This window comes from Belonocnema kinseyi, chromosome 9 (genome assembly GCF_010883055.1).
Source record: "Belonocnema kinseyi isolate 2016_QV_RU_SX_M_011 chromosome 9, B_treatae_v1, whole genome shotgun sequence".
Classification (NCBI taxonomy): domain Eukaryota; kingdom Metazoa; phylum Arthropoda; class Insecta; order Hymenoptera; family Cynipidae; genus Belonocnema; species Belonocnema kinseyi.
Window position 1 is genome coordinate 35,502,757 of NC_046665.1, and position 11,786 is coordinate 35,514,542.

General features: G+C 29.9%; 1 protein-coding gene across 2 annotated transcripts in view; it reads right to left on the reverse strand.

Annotated features, from left to right (window-relative positions):
* Positions 1 to 1,645: 1,645 nt before the first annotated feature.
* The window catches only part of LOC117180852 (nucleolar complex protein 4 homolog B), an 11,686-nt gene continuing 1,545 nt past the window's right edge, over positions 1,646 to 11,786 (reverse strand). Inside the window, exons 4-7 of one of the 2 annotated variants that reach the window (XR_004468061.1) lie at positions 11,731 to 11,778; positions 11,274 to 11,634; positions 2,151 to 2,881; positions 1,646 to 2,041 (exon numbers count right to left, since the gene is read on the reverse strand). Coding sequence is in view for 1 of the 2 variants with exons in the window: in XM_033373391.1 (XP_033229282.1) it covers positions 2,377 to 2,881; positions 11,274 to 11,634; positions 11,731 to 11,778 (914 nt within the window). In the remaining variant the exon portion in view is untranslated. Of the gene's footprint in view, positions 2,882 to 11,273; positions 11,635 to 11,730; positions 11,779 to 11,786 lie in introns of both variants that reach the window. The other variant, XM_033373391.1, reaches the window with a different exon arrangement.

The window sequence follows — 11,786 nt, forward strand, 5'->3', positions numbered from 1 at the left end:
GGTCTCTGAATCCGAATCTGATATCACAATTCCAAAATTCAAAATGGCGGAAATTCGAATTTTGACCATAAATTTGTATTCAGTGCCCCAAATAACCCCTCAATAACAATGTTCAATTATATCCAATTAGTAGAACGTTCCCTCACATTTTAGGCCCAAATCGTGATTTTTGGCCTACACAGTGAAGGTGTTAAAAATGTTTCCAAATTATTCATAAGAAAATAAAATTCAGCAGCGTTAGTAGACGAGCTAAGTAATTGAATACCATCACGCGTTTTCAAAATGTCGAGAATTCCAGTCTCTGGAATTTACTATTCAAAGAGTCTACAACCTTCAATATTATTGACTGATTTAAAGTTTGTAACGGTTTTGTATATAGGCTGTCGGTCCGTTAGCATGCCTAGCGCAAAAACTATTTGTTTTCCTGCTCTCATATTTGGCATGATTCTTTGTTTCACGTGTTTAATGCGAGGAAAGAGGAATGCGGACCCTTAGTGAAAATAACTATTTAAATAATAATCCTAGCAAAGTGGGATATATCTTAAATTTAAATTTTAATAAAGTGTAAAGTATGATCCTTAAAATTTATTCCCGCCAATACAATAGATTTGAAATTGAATTAAACTAAATTTATACTTGAAAAAATTTTATTCAATAATCATTGAAGAATATGAAAAATAAGTTTTCTAATTGCCTGGCCAGTTTCAGGCTATCTACAGTCTCTATTTGAATGATTTCGTTTCTAGAGATAGACTGAGGCAGTTGGTCGTCACCAACCCGACTCCCTCTTTAAATTTTTCTTCAAATTAGTAACACTTTTTTTTTAATTGATGAACGTTCTAATTATACTACATATTTTATAACTTTAACTTACATACTTATATAATATTTTGGAGTTGAATTAAAAAATGTCTGTTTTGGCTTATCTCCTTCCTTTTGCGAGATGCATTATATTCATTGCAATTTTAAACGTCTAAAAAAACATTTAGATATCTGAAATAATCGAAACCCGTAGATTACGAATTATTATGTTTTAGGCGTTAACTTGGAAATTTAAGAAATCTATTTCTCAATTTTAATCCGAAAGCTTAACAAAGGACCCTTAATGAATGTTGCCTTGTCTATTAAGATAGCCTGAGAATCTTTAGTGAATATTCAGAGATTTCTATCGGTAGGGTAATGTTAAATTTCAACAATATTCTGCAGTTTAGTTATAAGATGAAAAATACAATTTTCCGCTAGAAAAAGATAAAAAGGTTCTATTTGTTAACTTACATTATTTATAATAAAGCTAAGTGTTAACAATTTTCTGTAGGTTAGTAAGTTTGAGAAGCTATTTTGATAAGCATTTGATGGAAAAGGATATTCTTTTCGTGTCAAAAGTATGAAAATGTTTTTTTTCTTAGTTTTGCAACATTCAAATCGTACAATAAATGTATTATTTGCCTAATCTGTACGCTCAAGTTGTAACCTAAGTTACTTTCTAATGAATTTAAAGTAAGGAATAAAAGCGGAGAAAAAATATTATTTTTTTTAATGCACTTTTTTGTAACTGTTAAAAAAAAATAGACAGTTTTACATAACATGTTTTATAAAATGTAGACCGTAGCTAAGTAGCCTATTTTCGTGAAGAATAAAACTCGTCTTAAATTAAAATATTACTTTTATTATTTCACACACATGTGTATAAATGGTTTTACTATAGTAATGTGTTACTAATTAGTAACTACAGATTCAATAATTTATCTACATGTTCGCATTTCTGTTACCGATTATCACATACTTGAGTTTACTTTACAAGAATCAGTCTCTTTCGCGATGACTTTCAACCTGTACTCGGTACATACATGAATAACTGGGGTTATCGATTCTGTCCTGTTGTTTAATATAACTCAGAAAAAAAACAAGTAAAACAAAACAAAACTGGTCTTGACACTGTAACATTAAAGAATACAAGAGTATCACCACATAGTTTGTGCTTCTATACAGATTCAATCTGCTCTCGCGCGCACCACTTGCCTAATCCATTTTTTTTTACGTGCTAGAAAAATAATTCGGATAGCAGTTATATAACAAATTTGATAAGCTTTAAAGTTGATAAAGATGGAATTACTTTTAAAAATATAGAAAAAGTGCTTTAAAAATTTCACCTTAATTCCAATCGTCCTTTCGAAAAGAATGTTTTTCATGTTTAAAGATGACTATTTTGTTTTATATTCGTCCGCTTCGTTACTTTTAATTTAGCTAGCGATGTTTTTTCGCCTTAGAGATACTTCTCTAGTATGTGACAGTATAATACTTCGGCAAAAGTTTTTGTGTCGCTTTTTACATCGATTTCGAAGAGTATTGCACCAATTAATTGTTGAATTTAATCGATCAGTGCATAGTTGTGAGTTGCCAGTACTGAAGTAGTCTTTCGCCTTTTGGTAAAGCCATCGAGGTTGGTCGTTCGAAAGTTAGCATAATATCTTTTACTTTGTTTTTTAATTCACGTTCGAATATGTGTCCACCGGTTCGCTCAAGAGCGGTCGCCATATCATATTCCACGGAAGGCAGTGGATCGCGAATAAATCTCGCCGCTGTTGCAACACTAGGTAAAATATGGCACTGCAGGGCTTTGATTTCCCAGAGGCTGCTGAGAAGTGCATTGCTTCGGAGGGGATCACGTTCCTCCATCAAGAAAGGATCTCCTGCACCGGCTCCTTCTTCCGAAACTACTTCTCCATTTTGTGGATGATCTATCAGGCGCTTTAGTCCAGGATGCCTCAGAAGAAGATTGCCCACGAAAAGTAGAATTATGATGATGTCCTCAGCCGGCGCCACCAGAGTTAACCGTGACAACCGTTTAGCAAATGCAGCCACCAAAGCTTCTGGCAAATGTCTGAAATAAAAATTGAGTACTGTTTTAACTTGTTAAGTCTCAATGCAGAGTGACATTTAAAATATCACAAAAAGTGCCCGGTTACTACGCCTGTTCTAGCGACCATACCATTAACTTGGGAATTCTAGGTCAATTGGTCGATTTTATCAATCATTATAAAGACTGGATGAATTTTGAGATTGACTTACGTATCCTTAACAAAGCTAATGTGAAACAATTCCAAGATTGAAAATAATATACTTTGACAGGTTTCAATTAAAATATTCGACAGTGTGAAATTCCAAATGGTAGCCTTCTAGGATATTAATCGAATAAACATTGAACAGAAATTAAACCATTCCTAAATTGATGAATTCTATAAGATTTAAAACATTTAAAACTAGAAAATTTTGGTATGTCAAAACAGTGGCCTTCAAAATCGATAACATTCATCTGCAAAATCAGCAAAAAAAAAAAAGAGAAAATACCCTAATGCGGTTCATTTGAAATTGTATTTATTTTTATTTCGAGGCTTTCAAATATAAAAAATTTTAGTAATAAGCATTCAATACAGAAAATTTAGAAACCTGAAAATTTTCAAATTGTTAGAAGGCGCTAGGCTGTTAGCGAACTTACTTAATTGCCCGCAAAATCCGAACTCAAATTAAGCAAAGTTTTGAAGAAAAAAAACGATAAAGAAAGGAGTGGAAAAAATATGAAACGTGGATTGTAGCTTAAAGACAAGTTGATCTGCAAAGTCGGAAAGTATTATTGAAAAGGAAAAAAAGGTTGATTAGATAGGTAAGTTTTGAACAACAGTAAACAATGTACTCTACCTGCTGTTGGTCAAAACATACCTTCCTACCAAATATTTCGTTTCTTTTTTAATAATACTTTCCAACTTTAAAGTTCATCTTTTTATTAAGCTAGAGACGACGTTTCATCATTTGTTTCACTCATTTTTTATAATTTTCTTTTAATAACTTCACTTTGCAAAATTGCATTACTTTTACAGGTTTTTCAACACTTTTTTTTGTTCAAATTTCCATGTAATGTTTTAAGGTGTTCCAAGATTTAAAAAAAGCCAACATGCTTTTTTGTAACACCACTTTAGTTTAATAATACTTTAAGTATGTTTTTTGAATAAAATTAATCATTTTGAACAAAACTTGAAAAGATTTTTACATTCTCATCATTTATGAATGAGGAAGTGTTAGAATTGTTAGAAATTTGACATTACAGTTTTTCAACGGATCTCCACGTTTTGAGACCCCCATGAATCTGAACATAAAGTTTTTACGATGGCGTCTATCTGTCTGTCCGCTCATACGTCCGTAAACACGACAACACTCGTAAAACTGAACGGATCAAATCCATTTTTAGCACACTTTTTTAGGTTCTAAAACAAAGAAAGAGTTCCTTAACCAGCCATTTTGGATACAAATTCAAAAAGTTAAAGCATTTTCAAAATTTTTTAGATCATTTTTTTCAGATTAAAAATGTTATGTACGGCTATTTGTAGTACTTAGAAAGCCAAACAATTTATCCTAAAGACACTTTTTTGATAAAATGAATATTTTTGATAAATGAAAATGGAGTGAAGAAGGAGTAGGATCTTTTTTCAAGAAATAATTTTAATTTGAAAATATTGTTTTCCATCTAGTCTGATTAAGACGTTAAGCATTTTCTGTTATTGGAGATTCTTAACTTGACCGATATTGTGTAGATTTTCTGCCTTCATGGTTTGAAGGGTTGATTAACTGTCGGTAAGGTGCCATATCTGATGATATAGCAGATTCATTTTAAAAAAATGAATATTGTCAGAGTTATAGCAATTATTTTTGATAGAATGCCTGGATTTGGTTTTCATCATACAAATCACATTTAAAAGAAAAATGCAAATTTGTGGAAAACGAAAAAAAGGTACGAAAACAAATTGATAGATGAAAGTTGTTCACCCAAAAAAGAGATACGAATTTGTTACAATTCAAATTTTTAATCAACAACGCAAAATACGAAAAAAAATCTTTGAGGGAAATTATAGCTTTTGAAAAAAAACTACAAAACTTTGTTTTAACGATTTTAAATAGGAGTCGTCATTTTGCTTTTATTTATCGAAAGTAGTATGCAAAAAATTGAAAATTCCAATATCACGCGAAAAGACTTCAGATTCATAAAAATTGTAAAGGAAGACTTATACGATATTTTGCCTTACCCACACAAAATATTATGAAAACAAAAATCAAATTTTTAACATAAAAGATTTGAACAACTTAATCTTGAAATATATTTAATTGATGGCTCCTACAAGCTATACAAATAATATATGCAGGTAGTAAAACGAGTTTAAGAGTGAATGAGAAATTGAGTGACTGTTTCGATATTATTCAAGGAGTTACACAAGGGTGCGTTATATCTTCATGGTTATTTATATTATTCAACAAGTGTTTAAGAATGGCACTTAGCGACGAAGAAGGTGTGGATCTCGAAACAGCAAGGGTACGTGGGTTAGCGTTCGCAGATGATAAGGTTGTTATGGCAATGTCAATCGAAGACTAGCAAAGAATGTTGAATAAACTGAATGGAAGCATGAAGAGCATGGGCGTCAAAATTAACGCAAATAAAACCAAAACTATGGCGTTCGAAGGAAAGAGACCCGAGAGCCTGCATGAAAAAATGCATGGACGTGAAAGAAGCTAGAGAAGCATGCCAGGACAGAAAAGTATGGCGGCAAATAGTTAATAAAAAATAGTGTCAGATCGTTCTGGATCGATCTAAAAATTCTATAACCCTTCCTCATATTACTCCCTTCTCCATCGAGTGAGTCACGCCTACCCCGAAAGAGAAATGGCTTAATGGTGTAATAATAATAAGTAGAAAATTTAGAATATGACATAAATACTGCGATCTAAAAGAGATATTTTTGATAAAGTTTTATTTAAGCATTCCCAATGCAAATAAGAAATATCTGAGTGCGAAGCGCGAGCTAACCCATTATCGAGCGCAAATGTGTTGTGATAATGTGCATTCTTAGTTAAGTATCCAAAATGTAAGATATTTAAAATCAACAGGTTAAAAATGAATCATTAAAGATTGTGAATAAATAATTATAGATTTTAATTTTAAATGGTACATTTTGAACATTTTTGTAATTTTCCAACGATTTTTATTTAAAATTGGTATATAGGGTAGAAAAAGAAATTTCGTATTCTTTTCTTTCATGGCTAGCAAATCGTGAAAATATTATTTCTGGAATTAATTATACAATTAACGAAGGTTGAAAGTGATTTTGGAAAAATAATGTTTAAAAATAACTGAAACCATTTTTGTTTGTTTAAACCTTTTTTCCCCTTCTGTAAATCTTGAGAAGTTGCTATTTTACACAATTAATGACACAGTTAATGAATATTAATAGTGATATTTTTTGAGACAGTTTGCAATTACTTGAAATTTTTTATTTGAATAAAGAAAGTCCAACAGTTGCGCACCAACAAAACAAACATTCACTTTTGTCTTCTCATAGGAAAGGTGGAGTAAATTCTAGTTTTTCGTATCTCTTACACAATGCCGCTTATTATTCCGTATTTTCAAATGTCAGAACTTTTACCCTTATTGTTTAAAAAATAATCATTTTTCTTAGCCATTTTTTCCCGTTACGTTATGGATAGTTATTTTCTCAGATCGATATAGTCGAGATAAGAAAATATAGAATATTATGAGACATAGTGTAAGAGATTCAGAAAAACTAGAATTTTCTCCGAAAGTGATATTAATTGTGTAAATGGTTGAAAACAGTATCATAAAACATACCACTCTTAACATTCATTAACTGCGTCATTCATTGCAGAAAAAAATTCAAAATTTTGAAATAACTGCCAAAATTGTAAACAAAAAACTACATAAACATTCGTTAATTGGGCCATTAATTAAAAAAAAAAAAAAAATTCACGACTCGGTGGGAAAAAAATACAAATATAAATTATTAGGGGTAGGACTTGGCGGTCGGTAGTTCTATATTTACTCGGATACCCGAGTACCCGAATACCCCAATGGGTCCAATGAAAAAAGATCAATAAGCAGCGAAGCTGTAATATTATACATTTAAGATAAAATCAAAAACACAACCTATTTTAAGACTTTAAGAAAATATTTCAAAATAGTGCAAAGCAATGCAAAAATTAAAAACCGACCATAACGGCCCTTTCCAATTGGACTTCTAAAAATTATCGCCAAAGTAAATAAAAATGATTTTAATTTTTTAAAAATGGCTGAGTGTACTCGTTCCGAAAAATGGGGGATTTTGAAAAAGGTATGGACTAGTCGTCCCCAAAAAACTAGCCAAGCATATGAGCAATATTGAACTAGACATCCCGAATTTCGGGACGAGACACTTCGAAATAAAAATAAATGACTTGTTTTCGTATAAAAATATTTCGCCGCAAATATTAAACTTAATAATCCCATATTTAACTTGGCTGTTGAGGCGACATGCTGACAAATTTAATGAAGATCTGTCATTTTTGATCATGTTACCTTTGGTTTTAAATTATCCCTGATACCCGAGGCTTACCCGGGTACCCGATTTTAGGTGATTACACGGGTACGCCGCCTTTCGCCCCTTTTTCATAACAAGTGCATAGAAAGTTTGACCATCGCAACCTCTTGAGTGATTCGAAGTCGCCTGTTACAACTTTCTAATTTAGGGTTGAAAACACAACTTTCGAAAAAAAAAATCTTTATGAAAAATATGTTAAACAAGAAATATTTTTAAACCATTTTTATTTATCATAATATTTCCTTACAATAATGCTAAAAAAATGCGGATTTTTTCTGAAATATGTAACTTTTTGTCCACATTTCACGTAGAAAGATAATAATTAATGCCAATGAACAGAGATAATGATTTAAACAATTTATTATTGTTATTTAGGTAATTGGTTGAAAGTTGTGGTATCTTTGAAATTTTTAACTTTGCTTTTGTTTTTTAGTTATGAACTAATAAATAAACAAAAAAGAGAATAATTTTTTTTAACATACTCCTTCTTTTTTGTTAATATATTTTTCTGAATGAAAACAGATATTTAAATTATTTTAAAAATTTTCAATATGAATCATATTAAATGTAAATTTTCCTTAAAGTAGGTACTGAAAGATTTACTCATAAGAAAAAAGTTAAAGAGTTGACAATTTCAGCAAAACCCGAAATTTTATAGCATTCCTCTATAGGAGTAGACGCAGGGTGGCTATTATTTTTTTAATTGTTTCCCGGCTTTCGCCCGGTAAATATTTGTGATTTCTCCTCGTTTATAAAAAATTAACTCCCTTTGCTAAATCTATAGTTTTTTCACATATATTCTCAATCGCAGAAGCCAATAAATACCAGCTTACCGTTTTGCAAGAAATCCATTGACTTTAAATCATATAATAAGTAGGATACGAAAATGTTGTGTGTCTAATGAAGGAAAATACAGAGTATTCTATTTACTAAAATGAAAATATGAACATTTAAAAATCCATTATTAGACAAATTTCTAAATAATTCATTAATCTTTTGAAACAAGAATTAATAATTAACAATTTCAAATTGCCAGTCTAAAAAATTAAAAAAAGAAGAATTGTTTAATTTTCTAAGTCAAAGGCTAAAAATTAAACAATTTTAATTTGAGTTGAAGAATGACGAAACTAGTTTGATTTTAGATTAAAATTTCGAAAATAGTATAACGTCAAAACGTTAAAAAATGAATATTTTAAGATTCTAATTTTGGAAATTGGGTCATTCAAAATTCAGAGGTACATTGTATTCTTTATAATCAGAAGCGTTCAAAATTGAATATTTAAAGATTGAAAACTTTTGATTTTCAATAAATTTACATTCAAAGCTATCCAACTTTGATAATTTGATATTGAATTATAAATTAAATCTTTCAGTAATAGCTTCTGAAATTGCATAATTTTAAATTGTTATTACATAATAAAATTCTCAGTTAAAATTAAAGCTGGTTAGACACATTTTTCTAAAATGAAAAATTACTTGAATTATTTTTTTAAATTTCAAAATAAATAGTAATTTTAAATAGAAAGCGTTAAAATAAAAAAATTCTACTGCGGGACATTAAAACTTAGAGATTGCAAACTTAATTTCAAACTGAAAAAACTTTTAGTCACCAAAAATTGTGGTCTTCACACTTTTCTATGCTCTCAAACCCTTAAAAATTTCAATTATTTTAATTAAATTTAAATGGCTTAAAATTTAAAAAATTGTAAATTCTTAATATTACTTTCGAAAATTCAGCCAATTCAATTTTAATTGCAAAATTAAACTCTGTGAAAAGGAAAAATTTAAAATGTAGAGTTGATCATGAAAATCCAGAACTCTGAAATTGTAACCATTTGAAATTACCGAAATAATCCATTTACTGGTGTATCGATTTCAGATAGTTTATTTTCTTTTAATTTTACTCAATTTAAAATTTTTTAATTCAAAATCTTCCTTCGGAATTATTATTCATTCTAGAAATGGTCAATTTAAAATTATTTATTTGTTTAAATCTTCAATAAAAATTGGAAAATTTTAACATCTTACATTGAAAATTAAAAATGAAGATAATGAATACAAAACAATATTGTTATAATTAAACTTCCATTTTTTGAAATTGTAAAATTTTAAGCTTTTAATTCGAAATTGCTTTACATTTACATCAAAAATGATTAAATCCTAAACTGATTATCAAGGGTTTCAATATGAAAATTTGAAATATTTAATAGCGAAATGGACCAGAAATGTTCAATATTTGAATCTAAAGCTACAAGATTGTGACATTTAAAATTCGAAACCTTCAAAAATTAATCTGACAATTAATTTAAGAAAAAAATTTAGTTTCAAGGCCTCAAAGATTAAATTGTTTTAGAATTGCACATTGAAAACTATAATTTGGAATTTAAATTCTTGAAATTATAAGAACAATAAATATATAATTAATAAGAGGCATATAGTTTAAAACAACACTTTAAATGACTAAATAAATTTTTTAACTAAAGATCAAATAAAAAATCACTGCCGTTTTCACCATTCCTAATTGCATCACATATTCTAAAATGTTATTACCACACTAAGTTAAAAGTAGACACAAAGTTGAAAATTTCAACAAAAAACACAACTTGCCAGCATTATTCTAAGAAAATATTATTATAAACAAGAATAAATTGTTCTAACAATTATTTCTATTAAATTGTATTGATTATTGCCTAATATATAACTGAAAAGTTGAAAATAAGTTTAAAAATTCGGAAACCCCGCGACTTTCTGCTCTGCTTTAAGCGAAAATTGCTAAAAACAATAACAAAATTTTAAAACTATTTATGACCATATCTATCGGTAGAAACTAGAATCTTATTTATTAGGAACAATTTATATTTTTTTAAACGCAAAAAAAATTATAATTAGCACCAAAATCTTTTGGGGGTGAACAATTTTGCTTCTAAAAATGTTGTTCTTATCTCGTATAGTTTTGCTGGAAAACGGAATTTTTAATTTTCAGAAAAAAATTGTCGATGGATATAAAAATAAAACTATCGGTACAGACGTTTTTTCTTACTCAGGGCATGTCAAAACCATGTTTAGCATGAACTTGACATAAAATTGCTATTTTTCGTTTTTGGTGAATTTTTCGGACACAGAAGCGGGGGGGGGGGGGGGGGGGGGGGGGGGGGGTGTCAAGCTATTAAGTGTGAATTATTCTTTGAATTTTTCTTAAAAAGTTATTAAACATTAATTTGAAAAACGGTAATAACGAGTACACCTTTTTTCAATTTTTTCGAAAATTAAACTTCCTATTTGAACCCCGATGCCATTTCTAAAGCACACGGGAAGTTAATGTTGATGGACTCGTACACAAAATAGGGAACACTTTTCACTGAAAAGGAACAAATGGGGGGGGGGGGTTCCATCATCAACAATACATTTCAATCCGATATAAATTTGGACCACTCTATTGGTCAAGCAGTAACGTTTTAAAATAAAGTTGTACAATAATTTCCGGCGACTTTTTGAAACCATACTATCTTAAATATTTAATTAAAAATGACTGAATTTGAAATGTTTTCAATTCTACGTCCTTCAATTACGTTCCTTAGTATATACATTTGAAGATGATAGCAATGCTTAGATAATTAATTTCTAAAACATCTTCAAACTCGCATAATTTATCAAATAACACTTAAAACTAAAAAATCAGGATTTTTACTCTTCAGAAAACTTTTAAATACTTTTCCCCTCTTTCAGTTTATCCATAGATATTGTGGATAATTTTTGAGATTATTTATAATTTATAGCTATTCCAATAACTTTGTGATCTCCCTCCTCCATACGATTTGAAACTTTGAATAGAAATAATAGAACAATAATTATACTTACGTAGAACTAAGGAAAAGATCAGAGAGATAGAACAATCGAGCCTTGTACTTTGTGTGAAAGATTTCTGGTTCGAACATAGAATACAGCTTAGTAAATATGTTCGGGTACTCCAGGTTATGTTTTGTGACCAGAATAAAGACTCCTTGCAGAGCAAGAAGACCGATGGGACCATCGGCATCCAAAGAATCCATTAGAAAATCTGTTAGTAATACTGCTTTTTCGAGATGGGGCATGACCCTTTCTAGCAAAACGATAAGAAGTTGTTTATGTAACTGAGGCGTCAATTCCCAGTGCATTACACATGCCCATACTTTGTTCAAGGCTCGCCTCGCATTCGAATAATCCCACGTGAAAACTGAACCTGTTAATAATGATTACATATGGTCAATTTCTAACTTATTTCGTATTCATTAGACATTTTTCAGAAATTATATGAAGGCCTGAATGTCGAAGTTACCTTGCTGAGGTCCACATAACAGTTCCTTGTTTTTAGACGACTCTCCTTCTAAAATT